The sequence below is a fragment of the Sturnira hondurensis genome, unplaced genomic scaffold (genome assembly GCF_014824575.4).
Source record: "Sturnira hondurensis isolate 20B ecotype Veracruz unplaced genomic scaffold, ASM1482457v3 Scaffold0013559, whole genome shotgun sequence".
Classification (NCBI taxonomy): domain Eukaryota; kingdom Metazoa; phylum Chordata; class Mammalia; order Chiroptera; family Phyllostomidae; genus Sturnira; species Sturnira hondurensis.
In genome coordinates, this window is record NW_028086190.1 from 6,535,514 (window position 1) to 6,562,542 (window position 27,029).

At 35.7% G+C, this 27,029-nt stretch overlaps 1 protein-coding gene across 8 annotated transcripts in view; it reads left to right on the plus strand.

Annotated features, from left to right (window-relative positions):
* The window catches only part of NFIB (nuclear factor I B), a 235,151-nt gene that overhangs the window by 196,674 nt on the left and 11,448 nt on the right, over nucleotides 1-27,029 (plus strand). For 4 of the 8 annotated variants that reach the window (XM_037061955.1, XM_037061953.1, XM_037061956.1 and 1 more), the window contains exons 7-11: nucleotides 2,710-2,844; nucleotides 5,611-5,795; nucleotides 9,795-9,960; nucleotides 13,087-13,169; nucleotides 22,942-23,030. In XM_037061955.1, the coding sequence (XP_036917850.1) occupies nucleotides 2,710-2,844; nucleotides 5,611-5,795; nucleotides 9,795-9,960; nucleotides 13,087-13,169; nucleotides 22,942-23,030 (658 nt within the window). The remainder of the gene's footprint in view (nucleotides 1-2,709; nucleotides 2,845-5,610; nucleotides 5,796-9,794; nucleotides 9,961-13,086; nucleotides 13,170-22,941; nucleotides 23,031-27,029) is intronic. The other 4 variants (XM_037061954.1, XM_037061957.1, XM_037061958.1 and 1 more) reach the window with 4 other exon arrangements.

Below are 27,029 nucleotides of genomic sequence, written 5' to 3' on the forward strand. Positions count from 1 at the left end.
TCCCTTAAAAGTATTGGTTCTGGGGCTTTGAGCTGTTCTGCTTGAGCTACAGTGTTTTGGTCTGGTCACACCTGTTACATAAGAGGTGCAAAAGCTTAGGTGTTTACCAGGCCGGGTCAGCCCAGTTGCTGGATTGTGACTAGGGGTGGGGTCAGAGAGGGAGCAATGGCATCTGTAACACTCTCAGATTTCAGTCCCCTCTGCCACTTCCCACAAGCAAATTGGGCCCTTCTAGTGCTGGTTCCAAGGTATGTGGGCTTGTGTACATTCTAGGACCCTGTGGGTCTCCCCAACGAACTTTCCTGTGGGGCTAGGAGCCTCTCCCAGCACCTCAGCCCCCCAAAGTTTTTTCAATCAGTGCTTTTAGGCTTTATTTCCAGTGCTGGGGCCCCAGGTTGCATAGTCTGTCTCACTGGCCATTTTTAAACATTCCTGGTTTCTCTGAGCACAAAGGTGTGTCAGCCAGCTGCCTTGGGAGCCCTACTGGGTTTGCGTCTGCACCTGCCAGGGTTGCCAATCACCGCCTCCTCCTGCCGGGACCTCTCTCCATAGGCCGCGACTCTGCCCCTCTTACCGGTCTGGGTGAATGGTTCGTTGTTCTCGGACTTTGGTACAGTTTACTTTCCTGTCTGTTTGGTTGCATTTTTGTTTCTAAATCTTTGTTGTCTTTAAATTTGGTTGTGCGAGGAGGCACAGTATTTCCATCTACGCCTCCATCTTGGCTGGAAGTCTGAGTTTAGGTAATTTTAAATGGCAAAACATAATGTTAACTAGTTTCCTGTACTAATTGTGCCATGTAGTCTTTTTTTATGTCAAAACTATGTTAATTAAAAATGCACATTGTGTGTGTATATATATATATATATATATATATATATATATATATATTATGTGTGATGAAATTTTGTTTTTTTTTCTGTCAGTAAAATTTTATTTTAGAAATACAAACCGAAATATGTATAGATGAAATTATGTGATACCTAGGAATTGCTTTGAAGTAATACAAGGGTGGGGAGTTTAGATGCGGTAAAGGTGAAATAAGATCCACTATGTATTGATAATTGAGTCTGGGTGATGGGTAGGTACATGAGCATCCATTACTATTCTACTTGTATATGTATTTAAAATTTTGATAATAAAAATATAAATTTTAGTACTTATGTGAATTTTAGAATATTTTACTATAAATTTATAATCTTAGTAAAAATTAATACTACTCAAGGTACTCTTGAGGTAGTAGTATCAATACTACCCTAACTAAATAATCAGGTATTGTGTGTTTTAAAAATGCTCATGGCACACTGGTTGAAAATTGCTGATCTATTGTATTGGTTCTATCTCTGCTCTGATTTCAAGTTTTAATGATCTGTCTTTGGGCAGTATTAAATATCTGTGGAATGAATGAATGATTGTATGAACACGTCCCTGAATACTTCTCCCATTATGGCACTCCTTACACTGTAACTCCTTTTTACTTATCCATATCTTCTCTTTAGATTTCAAGCTTTATAGAGGCTGAAACTGAATCTAGTTTACTGTTATGTCCCCAGCAACTAGCTCAGTGTCTGGAATAAATTAGACCTTCAATAAATATTTATGAATGAATATATTAATTAATCCATCTTCTTAGGTAGTTCCCATGATTGCTATCTCCACTTTGGCTAATTCATCCTCCATGTAGTTTCTGGAGGGATTGCTCTAAACTGTCAGTGCAATCATAGCTCACCCATCAATAGCCTTCCCCCAACAGGGTAAGCACTCAGTCACTCATACACAGCACCCATGGCCCCTTATCATGTGGGTCTTGCCAGCTGCTCACTTCCTTCCTTTATCTCTGCTCCTCATTCCACAGACTATTTGTACTACTTGCATGTCTTATGGCCCCCTTCTTCAGAACATTTTCTCTCTCTGAATATGTCATTGCCATTCACATTTTAAATGCGGTGCTCCTAGGGGCACCTTTTTTGACCTGGGAGGCTGAGGTGATCACTGTTCCAGTGCAGTGAGGCTGGCGGAGGAGACAGAGGAGACACGGACACCACAGTGCCTCTGCTCTCAACCCACTTCCTCCCTCTCAGCTGTTGACCTGTGTCTTATCATCATTTTTCCCCTCACTGCCACCGAGTATCCCTACAGCAACAATTACTCTTTTTATCTTAACACCCTTACTCGGCAAAGAAAGGAACTGAATAAATATTTGCAGAATGATCAAGTGAACGATTTTTTTTTTTTTGCTAAAACAAGTAATGAGTTTTCCACAAAAGATGTTAAATCAACGATATGCTTACCAGTGTACCCAAAGGTTGTTTCTCACATTCACACTGGGTTTTTCTCTATTGTTTTCCACAGTGGTAGTCCTCAAGTCAAAAGACCAACCCCTGAATTATATAAATCTAAGAATAAAAAGCTGAGGTAAAAAACACCTTGATGTGAATCCAGGGGCCAATGATACTTAATTTTTCAGAAGTTCAGAATTTACTTACTACTAAGAATCATTCTGATGATAATTCTAATGAGGCAGTAGAAATTGTTCTGACACGTGTTTCAAAGCTCTAGCACAGCCAGATCTTTGACGCTCAACATATATTTTATAAACAAGCCAAAATCACCAAAAATAATAAGGTGGTGAAAAGTAGATCTCCCATGTTAGTATGAACTTTGTAGCCTAAGAAAGTCATAAAGCTTGGATTTTTTCCTCTTCCTTTGCAGATATGTCTTCTCCGAATACTATGAAGAAGCCTGAAAAGCCATTGTTCAGCTCTACATCTCCACAGGATTCTTCCCCCAGGTTGAGCACTTTCCCCCAGCACCACCATCCCGGAATACCTGGAGTTGCACACAGTGGTGAGGAGTTTCAAACACAGAGGAGAAGCCTCCCTTTCACTTGCAGAGCCACACCCTTGGGGATGGAGTAGCTGTGTTTATTGCAGCTGTGGTGGCCATGTTTTCTCAACCAAGAAGGGGAGGGTCACGGTCTGATCAAATGTTTTCTTTTTCTTATCAATATGGGAGGAAAGATTTTCAATTAGCCATACAATTCAATTTAATTTCAATTAGCCATACAATTAAATACCATTTAGCTATGTTCCTTTAAAGTGCCTTTATTAGAAAGATTATAATCACAGGAAATTAGAAAATATGGGGCATGTGGTTATTTTAATTTTATCTTCAGGGTTGGTCTTACTTCCATATATTTTACCAAGACAAAGATTACTTTCAGTATGTTGATGAATTTAGAGCATTTCTAGAGGCATTAAAATATACAGCCACTATTTCTATATACATTATTTTCTTAAAAATTTTTTTTTCTTACATTGATTTGAGAGAGGGAGAGAGAGACCTTAATTTATTGTTCCACTTACTTATGCATTCATTGGTTGTTTCTTGTGTGTGCCATACCTGGGGCTCAAAATCCCACAGTGTGGGCCTATCTGGCTGGTGCTCTAAGCAACTAATCTCCCTGGCCTGGGGTGTATATATTATATTCAGTGTCTGCCACGATGAAGTAACCACTTGAGCTAAAGCTGACCCTGAATATATTATATTCTATATGAAAACCAATATTTAGCTATTTATTTGGGAATGAAATTAATCAGAAAAAATAAAAAAGATACTTTCTGTGGGCTAATATACTTGATGTTATCATTAATATCTTAATTTATAGAGATTTTTTTTAATCCAATATTTTACATTTGTACTTTAAGGAACAGTTACTATTAAATCTTCTTTTAAAGATTAAAAATGAAGCCATGGCTGGTGTAGCTCAGTGGATTGAGCGCGGGCCTGTGAACCAGAGGATCGTGGTTCGATTCCCAGTCAGGGCACATGCCTGGGTTGTAGTCCAGTTCCCTGCAGGCCAACTCCCAGCAAGGGACGCACGAAAGGCAACCATACATTGATGTTTCTCTCTTTCTCTCCTTCCCCTCTAAAAATACATAAATAAATTTTAAAAATCTAAAAAAAGATGAAAAATGAGATCTAAATAACAATCAACATAGAAATAAGCAATAACCTTCTAGGTTTATGTACAGATATAGGTGAAGACCATGGTTAAATGGAGCTGAGATTAAGAGCATTTCGACACAAAGTGAAAAGATGCCCAGTCTAACTGAGATCTTTGTGTGTCCTGAAATTATACTTTCAAAAGTACATACTTCTTAAACAAAGTGATATTTTAATAATCATTCTCTGCAATGCATCCCTTTGATAGAGGATGATCAAACCTCAGTGTGTGGAAAGATTACATGAGGCGCACTTGTTTAAAATACACTTTCTGGTGCCTTGGCCCTAGAGTCCTTCTCTGGAAGGTCTGTGGTTAGGCCCAGGAATCTTCTTTGTAAGAAGAAGCAGTTCAGAAGATTCTGAGTGCCTTGGACGTTATTGAGGAAGATAAGCAATATCCTTTAAAAAGGTTTTTGGGGTTTTTTGCACATAAGTACAAGTTAGAGGTAAGTTATTCCAGATGATTTTCATTTATAGGTCGTGGAAAGAATTTATTATTTCTTATTGTTTGCTACATTGTCTCATAAAGCACTAAACATTTATCATATGTGATTTCCTATGGTCTGGATCAAAATATTAAATAGAAACAGATATTTCATCTCCACTAGTACATACAGTGTACTGGTTGGTACTCTTAATTTGTACTTATGTGTTTCCCTCAACATTATAGAGACAGTGATCATGCAATTATATGCTTTCTCCGTTTTTCAAACTTAGACATTATAGTTCAGAAACTGAACAATAAAGTGTGGTTATGCTAATGTTGAAAAGTTACAGTACAATTAAACATTGCCCATATTGCATATGTTTTATATAGTATTTCCCTTTATAAAATATGTGATTTATGGGTAAATTAATATCAATATGAAACTATAAATTCATGTTTTTGTGGGTTTTATTCTTGGTTTTATTTTAATATCTTTTAAGGTACATGCAGTAAAAGTTGGAGTGGGAAGAAAAATAGTTAAAGAATGGAGCTTTATTTTTGGTTATGAAAGATATGAAAGAAACATTTTTATTAGAAAAAAGAATTCCCAGGCTCTATGTTCAAATATTCACAGGCATTTATACAATGATCAAGTCATTATTCAGGGCATCATTGTTTATTAATTATTGCCTTCCATTGTACCCAGCTATTATCCAGGATGTACAGAGAAAATATTTACTTAAAATTGGATTACACTTCTGTTTTGAATTTTGGTAGGAGGTTGTGGCTCTCTCGTCCTCTAATTAATGCTGCAACTTAGTCTGGACTTACGAGACAAAGACTTTCTAATCAAAGAATGGTTCTGATGGGGAATAACTTTGCTTAAAGAAATGCTTTATAAAATATTGGCTTAACCTATGAAAGAAAAACTTCTTTTTTAATCATTTGTAGATCTAGAAAGCAAGATTGTTTATTCCCTATAATGGGGGTTGTGTCTGTGTATGCTTAGCAGTGATGGCATTGAGAATAAGAGACTAACTGCTATTTTAGGAGAGTTTAGTTAAATCACGGGAAAAATGAATTAACTGTCATTTTTATAGTTTCACAGCATTCTTTAGGATCAGTGCAGAGTGTTAAAGAAACACCTGACGAGGCCATCTTTCCTTTTCTATCTTCTGCAGTCATCTCAACTCGAACTCCACCTCCGCCCTCGCCGTTGCCATTTCCAACACAGGCTATTCTTCCTCCAGCCCCATCAAGCTACTTTTCTCATCCAACAATCAGATATCCTCCCCACCTGAATCCTCAGGATACTCTGAAGAACTACGTACCTTCTTATGACCCATCCAGTCCGCAAACCAGCCAGGTAAACATGAGAGAGCAAATAAGATTAGAGACTAAGGGAGATGGAGCAGGTATAACTCTAAAGACGTGGAGTTTACTCAGTTATGTCTGGCAGAACAACAAGCTTTCGAAATCCATCTTCAGAAAATGTCTTGGTGACTCAATAAGTTTTTATTTAAAGGTGGCTGAATGACAGGTAGGAAGTGTGTTGCCCCAAAGGGGCACCTTTGTGAAGATGTTTTTGGTTTGATGTTTTTGGATTTTTATTGACTGAAAAGAAAGTTTATGCAGAAAGTACATTGACAAAAAAGCTCTGACTGGAGTTCACACCTCTGGAATACCTGGCTTGACACAGAGACAAAATGCTTATTTCAGGCAGGAGCAAGGTATGCGCTAAAATAAACACACACAAAAGAACTTACAGTTGTATTTATAGACTAACTATTAGGTATTAAAATAAGCTTTGGTAATGTAAACATTCTCAGTGTTTGATGACTACTTGAATATTCTTTGCACAGACATGACTACATTTAATAATGAGTGACATTACCAGAAGTGTCTCTTTTTTTGTAAACATTGTGCAGTGGTTTTAGGGATCCATTGTATAAGTATAGTGACTCATGTGCCTTTGTCACTCCCTAAACATGTGGTTTCTTCTATGGAAAGGTTGTTTCATAGAGATTTGGGATAAGAAGATTTTCCACAATCAAGTAGACAGTCTTTGTGCCAAAGCTGGGTCTGTCAATAATCGTAATATCCAAAATCTGTAATGTGATTCTGATCGTATGGTCTGGTACTTGGCTCTGCTGTTTGAAACCGAAGACTTCTTATTATACCTCTTAATGCTCTGAGGGACTTTTGTAAACATTCTGTTACTAATGCTGTTCAGTTCTTAAAATGTTTGGTAAGTAGTATGTGCATATTAATTTAGAGTTGACAAAGAAAGCTCTAAAAAACAAACCTTTAGTCTAAATTTAATTGGTTAAAATGAAGCAAAATGGTCCTTTTTGAATGTTTTATTTTGAGTAACAACTATTCCACCACCATCTGGGTACCTTAAAAGTTACCTGTTCTTTTTAGATGCATTGACTAATAATACTAAGCTAAGTATACCAGTCTCAGGTTTTGAATTTGAAGTCAAACTATTTGTATTTTAGAATAAAATGTCCAAATGGTGTGGCACTTTCAATGACTGTAATACTACTTACTAAGAAAAACAGTATGATCTTAGTATATCAGTTTAGAAATAAAATTTACTGTTAGAGCATGGATTCAAAAGTCTAAGTTCTATAGAGCTTTCTGCTAGACTCAGCTGGGAACAGTGCACACAAGGTCTGATTTTAATTTGTGTAGAATTTCCATGAATAACAAAGTCTAATTAAGACATCCATTAAAAATCCTTAACGTTAATTCAGTGTGGAAAATCTTAGAGTTCCATTGGATTTTTTTTAACTGATGTCTTAATTAGGCGCTGTTAGGGGAAAAATTATGCAAATTAAAATCAGGCCCTTAGTGTTATGCATTTCTTTAATTATTCAGTGCTTGTTTTACATATATTTTAATGTTTTTATAAGTTAAGAGGGCATATTAGGTGATAATCTGCCTATATTGTTCTCAGTTTTTCTTCATATTTTCAAGATAAAGTTCCAGCTTCTAAAAGAAGCACCTTACTCTCATCTCAATGAACACAAATATCCTGTCAGGACTCTGTATCATAGGAGCAGTGTACTGAGTCGGATAACCCTTTCCTAATGCTCTTCAAGTTCACCTTCAGATGCAGTGTCTTTTCATGTCAATAGTAGGAAAGTTCATCTATTTAACAGTTTTACAAGAGAAAGATTGTAGTCTAACTCCATCTGTTTGAACTAGTAGAAAACTGAAAACAAGCCTCTCGTTCTTCTGACCCTGAGTTTCAGAAAAGTTGACTGTATTGGCTTGGGAATTCTTTCTTGGTCACTTTTATCATTATTTTTTAAATGAAACGTCTGTTGGTTCATGTTGATTCAATTCCAGTAGACAGCTTACAGAATGGGCATGCTGATATTGTGTTCTCTCAGAACATTTCCTTGACGTTATTGTCATTCTGCTGTTCCATGCCCTCAGGTAGGTACCGCCAGACTGTTTTGGTGAACACAGTGTACAGAAATGCTTTCTTATCACAGAATGTGCCACTAGTGATAGAATGAGACTTTTCTTTCCTGAGTGAGATCTATAAAGCAGTCTTTCGCAATGCTCAAATAAAGTTGATGGTCTGCTTTAGGAGCAGACATTTTCCCTTGAAAGGAAAAATTGGTCTTTGTAGTTTACTACAGATATTTTTTAAGGAACATTATGCCTGCTTTGATGTTTAACTCCACCTCAAAACTCATTACTTTGCATTTCAAGATAAGACTCTTGATATTCACCTTTTTAGCTCTAAAAATGGGGAAAAATGAGTACTTGTTCACATGGAGTCACCGCCCACCCCAGGTCCCCCAGCACTGTGCTGACTTCGATGGTTAAGGCAAACGACTGAGATGCCTTGTCCTCCCATGGCAGTTTGGAAATTAATTACATAGCTGCTGCACTGTTAGAGTGAAGCAGTCATGCTATTTAATGGAATATTTTAAATAAAATTAGTTTAAAGTTATAACTCTCCTAGGCTTCCGTAAGGGGAAACTGGTCAATTTTACTGACATAAAGTTAAATACTTATTATTCGTGGTGAATGGTGAGAATATTCAAGTCCATTTCTTTATAGAACAAATGGTATGGCCTTTGAGGAACCTAACTGAAGCCCTAGTTCACATCTGTAAGTTACAGTATTTGAATATTATTAGCTACTTTTCTCTTTCTCTAAAGAAATGTCTACATGTAACCTATGTGTAGGTATTTAGATAAATATTCTGCTTCATTGCTTTCTTTGCTTTTAGCAGTGCAGATTATTAAGACGAAATATTTGTAGAGAATACTCTCACAGCAAATTGCTATGAACACATGCAGTGGAGAATTGCAATATGAGTGTTAATTAAAAATTGCATGCTCTGTCTAGAAAAATACTTTCAAGTATTTCCTCAAACAGTGTACCTTTAGGGTTGTATCTCCTAACATGGATACTATTTTTGTACCTGGGGCTAGAACTCAGATAATAAAATCTTTTCTATCATTGCCCAGGGTATTTTCTCAGTTAATTCCCACAAGTGTCAACCATAAATGTTTTGTATAATTCTCCACACCCAGCAATGGAAAAGTAACTCAAATAATAGAGTATATTTGATTGCCCTCTGCTTGACTTCAACACATTTTAATTTATTTTGGAAATCTTTTATTTGTATGTGTAAGGCCAGACCTTACTTTAATCATTGAATGGGTCTGAAATTTTAAGTGATCTTAAATATCATTCTGCCTGCTTGTATTAGTAAATCATCAAAAGTTGAGTGGAGGTCCTAAAATCTAAGTTGCCTAATGTGTGTCTGAGTGTAACTGTGTGTGAGCAAGAGATAGAGGTTTGCTTGCAGGAGAATGGGCCTTGGCTAAAAATGATGGAAATGACTTAGTTTGGTGTGTTCAGTAAGCTAGATATTCTTGTCTTCCTTATATCAGTGATATTGTCAGTTAGGTGAAAATTGTGTCCTGAAAGCCAAAACTGACTCCTTGTAGAAGATGGGGAACAGAGAAGAAGCCCTGGTTTTAATTCACACTAGCTCAGTAATGACTTCCATTTTAGCCTTCGGCTAAGCCTTTCAGTCTCCACTTGAGCTTTCTGGATACTAAATGAAAGGATCGGTTCTACCTGGCTCTAGGGGGTGTTGTAAAGACAGTTAACCTGTATCAAGTGCTTTGAAGGTGAAAACTTTCTTTAAGTGCTGCTGCTCCGTATTACTACTAACCATGGATCGACCTCTCGGACCCAGACTTGACAAGGCATGTGTGGCGACTACGCAGCGTGCAGGGTCCACTTGGCCAAGTATGCTGAGTGGAGTTGTTGGACAAGATAACTGCCTTTTGGATTGTTTCACTGGCATTCTGTTTTTGTTTTGTAGCCTAACAGCAGTGGTCAAGTAGTAGGGAAAGTGCCTGGCCATTTCACTCCTGTCTTGGCACCCTCTCCCCATCCCAGTGCAGTGCGACCTGTGACCCTGACCATGACAGATACTAAACCCATCACTACATCCACTGAAGGTGAGGCAGCTTCACCTACAGCAACCAGTAAGTATTTCTGTAGGAAATGAGAAATGTCCATCAAAGACACCTGTGGATATCTGATCCAGGGTGGAAAAACACGGCGACTTTTCCAGCTACCCAACTAGATGGAGATTTCTCATTTACATGGAACCAGCAGGCATGCGTTTGGCCTGGCAGACACATGCTCTCTCTTATCAAATTTAAGTCAGTGCATCATATTTGAAAAGGGAGAAGCTTAATTGTTTGAGTAAAGAGCTATAACAAAAATAATGCCATGCCTGCTTGTTCAAGGTGTACATTGAAAATGCACTGAATAACATAATGCAGTGTACAAGGTTTTTATATCACCCAGAGAGAGATTAGATAATTGTTACTCATTGGAGCATTCCTATAGGAATCAAGTCTCTTCACAAGGCGGACTGAATCAGTGCCTCTGTAAGATAATTGCTTGTTTGCATTACTGTAGGCTATGTCCTTGTGAGAAATAGTCACAGAGCATTGGGTACAGAAAATATCTCAGAGCTTAGTATTAGGCACATGTAGGCTACCTGCACTTTCTTTGTTTTCTGCTTAAATATGGTTCTTAAAATTATTTTGTGTATCACAGTACATCAGGTACTGTGCTCTTTTAGCACGGCTATAACATTTTAAGTGTCAGAGATTTAACCAGTCATCTTACATAGCACATACCAATAACTCAAAGTATTCCTTCATTTCTTCACATAGAATACTTATAAATACACAGGAAATTATTACAGAGTTTTTCAATTGGCTTTTTCCGAACTACCACCTTCCTAGAATGGCACAGATTGTTAGTGTGGAATAGATGAAGATCCAGTCAGGCGGAATTAGCAAGCTTTCTGTCCATTATACATGCTATATCCTAAATTCAGAGCTTCTGTTATCTTACCTAGAGCAAGAAAATCCTCATGCTCTGGAAATTCCTTTGTGAAACTACAGAGCCAATTGGAGGTGCCACTGGCTCTTTCTTCCTCTGCCATTGGAAGAACATGGTTTTGGTTTTCTTTGGGTTTTTATGTTTTTTTTTTAAAGCTACAATGGAACCTACAAGAAAATGGGAGATATTTTGGGTGTACAGTGAATTCAGCATTTATTTCTCAAAATTAATGAGGCCCCAGAAACTAATAAGTTTATATAGGTTTATAATTTTCATCAATAATTATTAAATACTTAGTAACTGGTTTGTTGATAAAGAGTCCTACACTTGCCTGAATGCACAGATGGATGAGACAGAGTCAAAAAAGGCAAAAAATTCTTTTGTTATAAAGGTTAGCTGTATCAGTCACTAAAATAATATGTCCAGATTTTAAAAGTGGATGTCTTGGCATTTTTGAACAAACAGGTCAGCAATTTAAATAAAAGAATATGGAAAACAAATATTTTTGTGGAAATAGTTGAAAACCTATCACAGGATAAATGACCAGAACCAAGTTCCAGGAACTTCTGGTACCTACTTCTTTAGTGATATTTAACAGATAAGATTCAAAGGAAGGTCAGATCCAAGTGACTATAGCTCACTTATGGGAGTACAGTCAGCCTGTTTGTTAATTATTGTTCTTAAACTTACACATAGGTTGATCAAAAAGAGACCTGATTTGACAAATAAAATGACAAAATATTGAAAAGATGGTGGCATCAGCCCATTTTATATTCTTGCATTGAAGAAATAGAGTGTGTCATTATTGTTCTTTCCCAGAAACAAATTTGTAGCTCCAGCTACCCAGGCACCACTGATAATGAGAAATCGCTTATCAACTTGATAAGTCAGTGCAATTGAAGATAACACAGAGGCCATGGAAATTGTCTCATGGCTGAGAAGAACAAGTGGCACAGACTTGGTGCCAACTCCGTAATGGTTAGGCAGTTGCCTGTGCTGTGCACTGAATTCCAGAGGCCTGGATGCTTACTCAGGGCCACTGACTTCACATGGCTCCCCTTCGATGGGGCTTTTGCCCAGGAGTCATAAAAAGGTGAATTGTGAGCATTTTCACTATTTTAAAAAGTTAATGTAAAATGCATCAATAGATCAAATCCGATAGTCCTTCATCAATGAACATGGCAGAATGACTGCATTGGTTTTTAAAAAAGTCTTTTTTTTTTTAAGTTGATGTCTGGGTTCCTCACTGATCTGAGGGTTTTAAACCAAACAGTTTAACTTTTTCAGAACTATCAGTATAATGTAAATGGTGAAAATTCAGTTGTTCTTCTGTTTAATTTGACATGGAACAATGGAATTACTGAAGATACATTAGTTCTTTCCTCCTGAAAAAGAACCAAAAATCTTTAGGAATAGGGAGTTTTTTTTGGGGGGTGTTCTAATTCACTCTGTACCAAAATGCACCTGTGCAAATAGTATTTTCAAGGTGAGGCCATATAATTTAAGGAGTATTCACCATATGTATTTACTACCTGGTAGCCATGTATTTACAAGATGCCATCAACTCCAATCACAAGAAATGGACTTTTTGTGCTTGTGGAAAAGAAAGAATTATTATTTTTTTAAAAAACATTTCTATCAAACCTAAGGTCATTTTCACATTAAGTAAAATACTGAACTAATTCATTCTATATGATATAATAAAAGAAAGCTTCCTCTTTATGTTAGTCATATTGGATTTTCTTTTTTTAGAGAGACTTTTAAGCAAGACATTTTTCACTCTGTATCATCAAGCACATCTGCGTAAATCCAGTCATTAAAAGCTTTCAATTATTCCTGACAGACTTTCAGTCTGCTTTTACATGTAGAATCATAGATCATCATTGATTATTCCATTCTTAGATAATTAATATCTGATGGAGAGGCACATCTAGGAAAAGAGCCCTTCTGTTTAGCCAGTCCTTGGTACCCCTGCAAGACTAGCTGGATCACAAAATGTGAGGTGCCCACACCAAACATTGGGCTGTGATTTACTGGATAGGTTTTTGGGGAGGGGGATAAAGTAGTTGATTTGAGGTCAACTACCATTTCTTTTATATCACTTAGTGTTCACTCAGACAAAGGCGAAGAGAAATAGAGACGTTTTGTTTTTTGGTTGCAAGTCCCACTTCTTTGGGTTTCTTTTACATGGACAGGGTGTTCATTCTGATAGTTCACAATTTTTATCTTTGTTTTTGTTCTTCCTTAATCAGCCTACACAGCCTCAGGCACATCTCAAGCCAATCGATATGTGGGACTAAGCCCAAGAGACCCATCCTTCCTACATCAGCAACAGGTGGGCAAGTTTCCCCCAGGTGTGATGGTGTAGCCACGCTTTCGCATTGGTGCTTTCTCCATGCTGCCTCTCAGATCTGGACTCAGAACGGGGCTCACGGGGCTGCTGAGAAACAAATCGATCATTTCACTCTCCAAATTATTTCCTCATTTATCCTTTGTTTCTTTCCTTTCTGAACAGAGTTTCTCAAATTGGCTCAAGACCTTTTCCATCTCTGTAGCAAGTATCAGCAACAATCATGAATAACAGTATTTTAGCCAAACAGTAATTTTCTCTGTCTTACTGGCTGTTGAGAATGTACTAGCCTCTAGTTTCCAAAGATGAAAATTGAAAACTGATTTAAAAGCCAATTAGAGTAGAAGCAGTATACAATTTGTGTTTTTGAGCTTTCAGATTTTCCAGATGTTTTACTCTCCACTTTGGTATTTTAGTCTAAGAAGATGAATTATGAAGTTAAAATCTCAGGCTACATATCCTTCCTATTTTAATAGGTTTAAAGTGGTTTACTGATTTCAGATGTGATAAAACACTTTTTTTGTTTTGCTTTCTTACATCATTTATGTTTCAAGTAGCATTTTAAATTTCACATCTCATTAATGCTGTAAATTTAATGCAAATGAAGTGTTTACCCAGACTGTGAAAATATACAGCCAGGATTAATGGTGGTTTATGAACAAATTAACCATACCCATACAGAAATCCCATGATTCCAGTTACAGGATAACAGAAATAATTCTAACCACTTCAGAACTTAAATATATTTTACGATGCATATGTTTGCTGTGCTCAAGTTTTGATAGCAGGGCAGTTTGATATTAACAGTGTGCAAAATATTACATGGGGAAAAACAGGCTATAATGAGTAAGAAAGAGCTGGCATTAACCAACTTGCTCTTCATTCATAGCATCCGTGTGAATTTTTGCATGTGCAGTAAGCCTGCACAGGTACTCATGCCGGCTTCTTTTATTCTGGACCTGCCTACCTAGTTTATGCTTATTGTACCTATCTTAGCTGTGCTTCTATGCAATTCTTGAGTCCTGCCCAGTTGCAGACTAAGGTGCCAGACTGCATATATTAAAGGTCACCACATGCAGAGTTCAGAGAAAATCATAAAGATGATAGCTTATTCAAGATAACTTGACGTTTTGCCAGGTTTAAAAAAAGCAAAACAAAACAAAACAAAAGAGTGAGAACTAACTGAAAACATCTGTACACAGTTACAAAAATACCAAGTAATAATTAGTGGTTTTGCCAGCCATTGGCTTTTCAACATAATTCTCCGGAATGCTGCTTTTTTCACCTCTAAAATTGCTGTAATATGAAATGTGTTATAATTACTATAATATGGTTCTATTTGACAAATGTGTATGTTCATTGTGTTTTTTAAAAAACATATGCAGGATTTATAGGTTTAGAAACTTTTTCATTTAAAAATTATTCCACATACTTTCAGAAATATTTTTGTCCTGGGATTTGCATTATTCTTTATGACACATCTCTAATTTCCAGTTAATTTTTAATTCACAGAAATGTGCCACCATTATTTAAAACTTTTACCCCAAACACTTTTAGATTATAACCAATTCCATGTATTTAGAAGAGTCTTCCTCTCTCCCTGCCCTAACCTGTGGAAGCTTTAATTCTTGTATCACTTATGACTACCGTTAGCACCTCATGGGATTATGATCACAGAAGTTCATTATATAAAAGTTACATCTCTTTTCACATATCCAGGGTAAATTTAAAAAATTAGCAACCATCATGAAAACATGAGTCTTAATGTAGATAGGTTTCTGAGCACATTTTAATTGGAAGTATATACATATATATGTGTGTGTGTGTATACACACACACACACACACACACACACATATATATATATTCCAGAACTTTCTTTATCAAAGACCACCAACTTGTTATTTAAGTGGACAGTGTCAAGTAAGACTCCTTACACTATAAATATGATTTATTTGATCAAATGTGGTTGATATTTATGGACTATATAATGTTTAGTCCATAAATATTAATCACATTTTTTCTAAAAAAAAGCGATATCAGCTTCATAGCTAAAACTGTAATGTTCAGTTTTAAATACAATGCAGAAAGATAATTTGTCCTGTATATAATGAAGGAGTTGGTGCTACTTTTTGAACTTTATAAGCCTAATATACTAAATTTATAATGGGCTACAGTTTTGAGGCATGAGGAAAATGATTGTGTATGTGTATCATACTATTCATGTATATTACTAAACTCAGGCTCTAGTTAAAAACTTATTACTTTCAAATTTTAGAAGAATCATAGAGATAAAGTTTTATGTTTGCTCTCCAGGAACAGAGGGACAGAAATAGTCTAAATGACTTTAGTGGAGTAAAGGTTATTCTTTTCTATAACAGAAATGAGATTGATTTACTGTGTCCTTTCATTACTTTACAAAGATTTAAAAGAGACCGCTCTTCTAGAAGCAGGTTCTAAATGCATTTGGTTTAAAGTACTCAGTGATGAATGAAAAGGAAAATCAAGGGGTACATGAAATAAAGGTAATCAATCATTTTATATTAGCCAGGAGAAATTCAGAATTAGAAAGGCAATGATTTTAGTTGGAGAGGGCTCTTTTAAACATTCTCCATAGCCTTTAATATACATGACCTCTTAAGAATAAATATTGTCACCAGGTACATTCTTTAGTTCATTGGCGGCTGCTGCTTTATAAAGATGTATCCTTTTAGGTTATGAGAAGTATTGATGTGCATTGTTGAGTGCTATTTTTTCTTAGAAAAGAACTTAAATATACCCTACATAAATTACAGCTAATGATAAATTTTAAATTGCTGAATAATTTTGACTATCATAAAAAATCTTTCCACAAAATGACTCTAAAGCAGAGCTTTCGATATTAAATGTTGACATTTTTAAATTGAGATGGAGAATATTAAAACTAACCCTGTATTCCCCTTGGAAGAGTGATACATCCCTATTTGCCAATCTGGATACTAGAAGTATATGCCCTTATACCCATTACCTTGGTATACACGCAGTTGTTAGTAGAAATTACGCATTTCTGTGTTCCTTTGGATGATGGTATTACTGAGTACAACTGCCTGCTAACTGCCTTGAAATACGAGTTTTTCCCCTGACACAAGAATTTACCTGTCACTGTAAATATACCTCATTTGAATCTAAAAAATAAAATTACATAATCATGAGTAATATTTTTAAAAAGATTCATGGAAAACAGGTGATAATTTAACATTAAAGCAATTCTAATGAATCATAATAATCTGCTCATGTCAGCTGATCAGGACTTTAAAATTTTTCTTTATCTCTTAACTCCATCTTGAGTGCTATTCAAGGCCTGGAACTAGACTGTCTTTGGGGTGATTGGCTTAGTTCATGCATTCTCTATTGGCATGCGGGAAATAAAAATCAGGATTTCAATTGGAGCTTCGTTCTTCTTTAACTTTTCTATTGGAAGGTGGTGTGGTGGCTTGAAGAATTCGTGGGTCCTGCTTTGGCAAACTGAACTTCTTAGTCTTTGCTGAAAAATGTATTTTTATGATGTGGAGTTTTTCAGGAGTGTCAAGACCTCCTCTCTGATATAACTTCATAGAGTTTAGTAAAATGTAGAAGTGTCCTTTCCTCCTACATTTCATGCACACACTGTGCACATTCATTGTGATAGGCAATGAAGGAACTCCATTTTCCAAGTTTTGTCTTTAAGAAAAGGGGAGCTGTGTAGCAGAGTGAGGGATGTTGCTTAGAAAATACAGAAATTATTTTACAATCCAGTCTAACAATTTTAGTATGAGTGATGAGTGTGAGACAACTTACTTGAATGAGTACCAATTCCTTATCTGGTCGACCTGATAATGAATTAGCTAAATTGAAGACCTTCTTTCTTTGCTGTCATAGAAAGTTTAGTAATCTCAGAGGGTCTAGTTAACTTGATTATCAACAGTGTATGTAAGTGTAAGGTCATAATAATAATATTAATTTTTACTGTTATACATTAATATGGCATATAAGAAAAAACCTTATTGCCAGTTGGAAGTAAAAGTCTGTGACAAGAAGCTTCTTGTTTGGAAGTAAAACATCATTGTATGAACCAGCTATTGAAATGCATGTTAACCTATGATACAGAGGTGACATTTTAGATGACACAGATGGGACATCTTCCCTAAGTGGGACAATAAAGTCAATTAAGCTCTAGTTTATGTCACAAGGCTTATTTTCATAATCTCAAAATTATAATCTCCTGACTAGGCCTACTTATTACAGCTAATGAGTGAATGGCCTGATGAACTCAGGTCCTTCCTTGCATTACTGATCACAGCTGCATGGGTTTTATTGGTGCTTGGGCTTCGGCATGCTACATCTCTTGCATGACTATATACTGCTATTATTTCAATTTCAATTACTGGGCTAAAATCTTTAACACTTTCCTGTATATAATTTTGTAACTAGAATTTGAAAATACTGTTCATTACACTGAAAACTTCATTTATACCCAATGATTCTTTAAATAAATTGCTTTTGTAGAGTTTTTAAAAATTAATACTTTAATTGAAACCTCTATACAGTATTTGTCCTGGCAAATGAAATGGCAAAGCCAAAGTTAGGTACATTAAAACCAAGGAAAGGTAGCTTTTTTTTAAATTAGAGGCAGGCAACTGAAAGGACACAAGTGGACTATCAACAAACTTTTCAATAAAGTCAGGAAGCAGACTATCAACACTTGGGCTGTTCTTATTGTGTCTGTTATCATAATTGACAGCTTGACGCAAAACCCTATCATATGACTTCTGGGTAGGTATGTAAATGGGTAAGAGGTCACTTTTCACATATGCTGGTGGAAAGGAAACACATTTAAAGGAAGTTTCAGTCAAAATAATGGCTATGCAAATGTTTAGCTTTTGAATTAGTTCTTAAATTAAAAAAAAACACCTAAGGTCTGTCTTTTTTCATTTGTTCATTTATTAGGTAACATACTTGCTATCAAAGACTAATGTCCAGATAAACTAGCTAATGTAAAAATAAAATTATGATTACTGAAAGCTTAAATTTTAATAAACAAAATCACAAGGGACAGGTGATCTTTTCTGAAAATGTTGAATTTAAAACATCTAAGTTGAATCAGGGAAGTAGAGGAAATTCTAGTGGTTATTCCAACCAACTAATAAATGTTGTAGCTTTAAGTATTGGGGGGCTGCACATGAAAGGAAATGGTAGGAAAACAATGACCAGCACACTGGTGTCCTGGGCTAGGATTCAGGAGGTTGGTTTTAGTGTTGACACGAACAAGGAATTTCTAACCTTAGGCAAGTCCTTAAACTTTGCTGTCTTTTATTCTTATTTTGGAAAGGAAAACACATAGGTTGAACTACCCAATCTTTAAGTTCCCTTGTAACTTTAGATCTTACAGATTAACATAGCTTCCATCTTAAAAAAAAAACTTTCATTTTCTAATCCTTATGATTTATGGTCAGTAATGTTTATTTAGCTCATGGACCATACATATGCACTTAATTCTACCATGCTAATTAAATTAAACATCAAGAAGCATGGGTTTCAGAAATTGACATTAGAAGTAACTTTAAGGTATCGGGATGGCCTTGAATATCTTTTTAGAAAATATTTGTTATATGTCTCAACATGTAACAATTTTATTCTTATCATTTTACTTGTTTAGTAAGGCAGGCTACATCCTATTCATTCAAAGCCCCCAACCCCTTTTCGTAATCTCCATGGCAGGTAATTACTCATAATAATTAAATAAAATTCTACTAATCTAAGTGTTAAAAGGAAAGTATGAATATCGGAGTGTTAATCTTTTTAAGCACCTCCCTTCCCCTCCGACAAAATCTGTTCCACTGAGGCTATCTGGAGAAATGAAGAAACCTAAGAGAACAGAAAATACACCTTTCAGGGTATTCCCTTGAGGTCATGGTATACTTTAAAAAAAGTGAAAACGTAAATTTGCCCATGTTGAGTATGCTGTTTACAGTTTAATGGTTTATTAGTTGAACTGAAAGCTGTTGTCATCAAGAGGGACTCAGATTTTGCTGAGTCTAACAAAGAAGAAGGTTTTGCTTGCCTTCTTTGTTTTGTTCCCAAAGCTAATTGCCAAACATTTAACAAAAGCCCAACTTCATAACAATAGAGGGCCCTCATTTGAATAAACCAGTTCTTACTCTGAAATCACAAGCAATATTGATTCTTTATAGATATCAGCTACGTGCATATTTGAGTGTAGGGAGGAAAGGATAATGATCCAATTCTTAGGTGCTTCCCCTTGTGCAGTTTTTCTAAGGGAAACTGCAGGGTCCCCGTCTTTGTCTCTGTGAGACAATCTCAGGTTGGGAGAGGAGCAAGCTTCTCAGTCCGGAGAGCATGGAAGTCCATTCTAAGAGCATGTGCAGTGACGTCTTTACCCTCAATTTGGAGTATTTTCAACCTGTTACCTGTTCACTCATAGGTCTTTCAGAGGAGAATCTTCCTTATTTCACGTTGTGTTTGCTTTAGGAATTCTGGGCATAAATCGTTTGAATATAAAATTTGCTTTAGTTTTGTAAACAATCTAATTTCCTATTAGTAGGTGTATACAAATTAAATAATTAAAATTATGTATATGAGCGTGCATTTCTGCAAGGATATACATATGATGAGGTCTGTCAAAGAGTCTATATTATTACAAAAATAAGAATTACTACCCCCCTACACATACAAACACAAAGCTTGAACAGGCTGAATTTCTAAACTGATCTGCACCTGCTATTTTAAGTTTGATTACTAGTGGGGGAAAAAAAGTAAATCTTATTTTTGAGGGAAAATACTTGCAAAAATTATGTTATTAAACCTTATAATACCACTCAAAATTAAAGTTTTAAAATTTAATTAAAAAATGAATTGATAGCTAAATTATGTAGCACAGTATAGAAACTGAGGAATTACCACACCAAACTCAAATAATATTATCATCTATTATTTTAAACTTATTTACAGCCTAATGTAAAATTCAATTTTGTTAAAAATACTGAATTATGCTAGTACCATGATCACTAACAGGCTGCAAAAAGATGCTTAAATACACCTATTAACACAGTATTAACGTAGAATTTGTTTAAAATTTGCTGAGTCAGGACTATGTTGCTCAAACAAGATTCTTAGGAATTGATTTTATTAGGAATTAGTTTCATGGACATCTTCAGTGAAGAGGTGGTTTTTACATTAATTATTTGTTTCCCCTATCTATAAAATTTCCTTTACATTTTTCCCTTATCAGGAGGTTTGCTAATTCAAAGATGCTTTATGTAAAATCAATTAATAACTAATATATATTTTAAAATGTGGAGAAGCACTTGCTTAAGCAACATACTTGAAGTAAGTTTTAACATATCAGCATGCATACATGTGCCCGCTCAAAATTTTTGAAGATGTTGACAATGCCAGCCCACAATCTAAGTGGCCAAGAAGCTTCAAATTGTATTTCACATTTTCAGTAACTGAAAAGAAATTAATTCAATACAAATTAATATCCTGTCAATTTCTTTGGCACTTAAATTATTGTTAAAGATATTGTGATCATTTTATATATACTCAAGCATATTTTTAATGTGGGAGAAAGTGCTCCTGTTGGGTAGACCTGAAGTATGACCATGGCGGCTGCAGCCAGGTTGACTCCCTGTGATACCACCCTCAGGAAGAAGTCCAGAAATACATCGATTGTAAGTGTTCCACATGTGGCTGAGGTTAGCCCACTGGACATTTTGGGGGATGGTAAAGAAACAAAAAATTAGCAACATGGACAACAAAATACCGACCATTTACATACACATCCTGGCCAGGAGGCGTATACCTGCAGTTGTCCGAGAGACTATGAGCCAGCGAATGAGTAATAATTAAGTGCACCTGGTTTTGTGCAAGTTTCTTCTGAAATCCACTTCAGTCTAACCTAACTGCCTCACAGAAACAGACCAGAAGTTAATAATTAGCAGAATTACATTGGGTTCTGCCTACATATACCCTTATCTTATTGAGAATGTTTAATTGACTCCAAACTAGAATTTTCATTCACTAGAGTAGAATCAGTAAGTGGTTCCGTTGGTAATCTTTATATAAAATCAGATTTCTTGGGCAGTTTTAGATTATTTGCATAGTACCGCTTTTAAAAAATACATATTTTGAAATAGACAACTGGTTGACATGTACTGCAGAAAAACAATTTCAGATTGCCCCATCACATTGCATTTGTAATTAGATGACCCAATTTGAGAACGTTTTAAACGTCTTGCCATATTAAAGTGCTGCCTGTTTGATTTAAAGCTCTGCATTAAATCAAGTATGCATTTCCTCCTCTATGCAAGTATTATGATCCATTTTAAGAATATTTTTATTCTAATTTACCTTCTTTACTTACTTATGGCTTCTTTATGACATGCATCCTGAGCAGAATCTGCATATCTATCAATCTGTTTATCTGTCTACCTGTTTCTTCGTCTACATTAAGTGATTTTTTTCAGTTCTTTAAATTTTCAAATTAGTTTTACCTGAAATATCAATATAATTAAAACACATGTTCTAGAGATTTTAGGAGGTATTTTGGAGCCTCATAGATCTGTAGAAAAATGAGCAAAAACAATTCTTCTAAGAATCCAGAATCGCTTGTACTTAGCATGTGTAGAAACTGGAGAGTATAACAAGAAAAGGAAATTCTTAATAGCCAATTTTTTTTAGCCATAACATTATCAGAAAGGATTAAGATAATTTATCCTAAGTTTAAAGGCACTTTGGCTGCAATCATCATCTTTTAGGAATGCTCACTGAGATATAGCCAGCAAGGTTTAGGGGAGGGCTGTGGATAAGTCATCTTTTCAATGCAAGATGCAGGTAATTTACAGCACAGCTATCTAAAGATTAAAAACCATGATTTTTCTAGTGTTTTTTCCCCAAAGCCAGATAAGTTTACTTTCTTAAGCATAAAAATAAGCAATATATCTTTTCAATAAATCTGCTAGCACTGTAGGGCAGCTGTTAACCAAACAGAGCTGGATAGGGTTACTTGAACAATCTCTGAAGGGCAGAGCTGATGATTCGGAGATCTGGGAAGAATTTGTTTCAGCTTGTATTCAGTGCATTCCTCACTCTATTCAGATATGGTAAAGTATTTTAAATGCCATTACTGTGAGTTTAAAATAAAAGTAGAAATTCTTATCAACTCTTTCTAAAAAATGCCACTTTGAATAAAACAAAATTCGTGAACATCTAAAACGGAATACCTTGATGCTTCTAAACATAAGTCAGGGACAGTGTCGGAAAGGTGGGGCCTTCCCCTCTAAACTGCATGTCTTCTGTGTTTTGCAAACTGCATGCTTGAAATGATTCTTTTACTCAGTGCAGATTATTTGGTGTGTTGCATTTTTTAAAAGCCTTTTTATTTTCTTTTAAAATATATCTTTCTATTGAACATTAACGTTTGCTTTTATTGCAGCTCAATTTGTACCCTATTAATGGCTAATTGTTATGTTCTAAGCACTTGTTTCTCCTGTATGCTTTAATTAATAGAGAAGCATATTGTAATAGCTTTTTCTGAAAAAGAGTCTAGGAATTTTGCTTTTCAGAGTCAGGTTTTTCTTTTGCTTTTTTTTCCTTTAAATTGCCTCTTGGGAAAGTATGGTTAATGCCATGTACAGTACTAGTTTGCATGTGTTCATTTAAATACTAAAAACTGTAGTACTGCTCGATCCATATCTGACTGCTAGGTTTCAATTGACAGCTGAGGATTTGTGACTGGACCATGAATCAAAACGGCAGGCATTTATACCCCAGTACCAGTGAGGATACATTGGGAATTACTTGGCAAAGGTAACATTTTAATTATTTCCAACCCTACACTTACACTTAAAAATTACATGAGCTATAGTGTTTGTTTTAACTAGCTTTATAGATAATAAATGTTAAAAATTTAGTTGTTTTGGATATACCATCCCTCTTTCTCTAACCTCTTTCCTTATTTGTTATATAAATGCAAGTTTAAATTAATTTGGGATTATAACATATGCTAATTATTGGAATTTCTAAGTGCTATGAAGTATTTTAAATAATTTATAATATTTTTCTTGAGGGGGGATTTTATACTTAGACTTTAGGGCCTGAAATATGAAATTGGTTTTAGGAAAGATTTTTTTTTTAGCTATTGAGTTTTTACATTATAGATTCTTCTCGTTTCAGCTCTTTCCTGGATTGTTAACTTTAAGCCATTTTATAATTCATTTATCCCCCTGTCAGAGGGGAAAAGCTAGAAGAAAAAATTTTAATTAGTCCATTTACTGTTATTAGCAGCATTCATAAATTTAGGAGTGGGAAGATTGTTGGAATTAATAGCTAAAAAAAGCATTTGGTTTAAATAAAATTTTAATTTCTGTTTGTACATTGATGTGAGTTGTTGAGAATTGACTTTATTTGGTTGGTTGAGAAAATGATTCTAAGACTTCATTTTCAAAACTAGTTTTGATATTGTCTCATGTATGGGTTTTAGAAAGTAAGTACTGTCATGTATTATTTTAATAAAGAACAACTTTTGTCAGCTTGACAATTTAAATAATTAAAATTCATGGTGTAATCATATGCAATGAGAGATAAAACTTTTGAGAAGAGAGTGAGGTAATCCCACAAGGAGTTCACCAGAAGTAGAGCCGACGCGGTTCCCCAGCCCTGCTGTGGTGGTGATCCTGGTCACCGAACGTGCCTCTGCTAAAAACGCGGATGGACATATCGGTTGTCAGTGGGCCACACGTCTCCATGTTGTGCGATAGAAACCGCTAAACAGTGGAGTTTAAAAGAATGAGATTAATAAAATGTCTGCTTTTCTTCAGGTGAAAACTAAGAAAATTAGTTGGACTCTGTTTTAAAACCTCAAGTTTTATTAACACACTAACTAAAATGAATACGATATGACTTTTCCTCTTTTGACAGACTGATACCATCTACTTTAAAATATAGACATTTTTACATATATTGCTTTTTCCCCAAGAAACCTAAATATTCCTCTACTTGAAAAAATATAATGTATACTTACCAGAAAGAAGATAAGCTTAATGAGAGCATCTCATTTAAAGTTGTAGTAATTAACACTCTTAATTAAATTCAATGAAAATATTTTATTTAAATTGTCTTAATAGGTATTTTAAAATTAATTTAGTTAGATATGATAACACTGCTTAGATTTAATTTTATTAAATGACCTCCTTGTATTCCATACTCTGTTAGCAAAATGGTCCACGTCAGTAGATAAATCTTATGGTTTACAAGAAGTGCAAATTGCATGTAGTGTGTTTGTGGCTTTCGATGTGGCTGTGGCTGTATAAGCTTTCAAATCCGTGAATTACTGATTGACATTTACTTATCTAAAATAGGATAGCACCTTGAAGGTACATTAAAGCCAAATAAGGATATAAATTATTGGAGATTTAAAGTATAACTATACCTAGTTTCTAGTAATTTTCCGAAGAAAAAAACTGGTATCCCCCAGAAAGGAAAAGGTGAGTGGACCAGGAAGCACCACAGAACATACATGTGTTGGAGTGAATTAATGCGATGACTAAACTCGGTTCTTCGGAGAACGTTGTTTATGTTACAAATACCCTTCTCGGTGAAACAGTGGTGTGGTCGTCAGTTTCAGGTGATAAGTCAGGAAAAACTTCAGAATCGATTTAGATAAAATGTCATTTTCCCCTTCTCAAAATTTTGTTTTAAATTAGTAGACAATTATAGATAGATGGCCTTAATGATTCCAACAGCTTTAAAAAGGTAGCTTTTGGTTTTCTTCTTCCAACTTTGTTGGGATTCAGGAAGCACATGATTGGTAATGTGTCCCATTGGCATGTGTCCCATTCATACATTTACATTCAGCAGATACTTACTGATCTCTGTGGTGGGCTGACCCCAACGCGGAGCTACAGATGCTTCAAATCTAAGTACCATACAGTCTAGAACAAAATTACTCAAATGAGACAGCAGTTTGCTTTGGTATAGTTTTCAAAAATAGGCACAAGTGGAGTCCGTATTTGACAATACACATCGGCCATGCTGTGGCACAACATATTCACAATATGTGTGTGGTTTATAGTTTGTACCCTGTGGTTATTTATGAAACGTAATTTTTTTTCTAGAAGGGATACTACAAAAATATCGTAAGTGTCTGTAACACTATTATTTTTAATGCAGATAGCAGACATCTAAACTTTCAGGGCACTGCTACAACTTTAAAATTATCTGACTAGATTGAAAATATATGAGCAGTGTAGAGCTATTCAACCAAATAATTAAATAACCTGCCTTTGTCCTAATAGAATAAAGAAAACATGAGTTTATTTTTGTTGTGGTTGTTGCTTTTTGTTTTTAACAAAAGGCAATCCCTAGAGACTTTATAGTAGAAAAAACAGTCAAAGAAAGTGTTTTGTTTTTTATTTGTGCTTTGGCTTCACTTTGTTTTATTTTGTTTTGATTGCTTGTTGCCATTAATCTGTTCATACCATCACCGTGGTTGCCCCATTCTGCTTTAGGCCAGTCATCCTGTAGGGGGGTTTCCACGTCAAGTGCAGCCCGTTTTTCCCGACTGAAAATGGCAGTGCCCAGGGGCCTGCACAAGTGTAATCAAAGCTGGAAGGTTTCCTCCATCCTCCTCCTTCCTGGCACCCTCACAGCCCACCCCGACCCCTACCCCTAACCCCATCCCCACCCACCAATGTATAAACATTCCCCTAGGATCTAAAGCATACTTTTTGGGAAAGTTTTTACAGACTTACCAGGTTGCAACCCTGAAGGTGTTTTGTTGTTTTGACCCTAGAATTTTGTGAGTTGTGTCTGTGTGTGTGGCTTGCACCTGTGTGAATTTTTCTGTCTAACCCAAAGGTCAGGTATCACAGGGAACGTAGAGTGAAATCTGTTGGTGAAGGGCTCGCTTCTGCTTGAGTCAGGAGGGGCCCAGCTTTTGCGACGGTGGGGGAAGCGGCTAGGTGATGAGTTGCGTATGTTGTTCATAAGGGCACTGTTGTGTCTGAGTTTTGTCCTCCAATGTGGATAAATTATATTGTTGCATATGTGAGTTATGTGAGTATAAACAAATACAGCAGTTAACTCCCTAACTGGCTTTCTTTCTTGAAACTATAGCCAGAATATAGCTTGTGCTATCGAATATAAAAGAGCAATATAATTGAATGAAAAAGAAAGCCGAAGGACAATCCAAGAATAATATAAACATGTTATTTTAAAACATTGGAGGGAGTGCTTTATGCAAAAGAGAAACTGGATTTATTGTTTCGTTCCCTCTGCTCCCCCTTCACCCCTTTCAGGAAAAGGCAAAGCCACAAGTGAGTGGCTGTATGTGTCTGATTGCTTGTATAAACATAGAAGAAGCCTTCAGACGGCTAAAGTAAACACGCGCGTGTTACTGAAGGATATGTTTACACAAACCATTTGCTCAGCCTCTGAAATAATGAATAAATGAAGAATTTTACTGAAATAATTGGAAGGATTTTTGTGTTTCTGCTGATGCCATAATTGAATGGCACCAAAGAGACTTTGATCAGCTATTTTACATGTTACATGTGTTAGCAGTCCTTTTCTATGAGTTGAATACTTCATTCTGTAGTTACTTTACACATGTTTTTGTAAGAAATTGTCGTTTATTACTGCAATTCTAGAGAGTTGCTTGATTTCCCGAGAGAAATTTAGCAGCCAGTAAAGATTGTTTGGATCTGGTTGGTCCGCAGAGGGAGGGCAAAAGGAAAGAGGGGTGGCATTCGTTTCGTACACACGCCCTGTTTGCATGACACTGTCCCAGACCTGCCGTCTTCCTTGCGC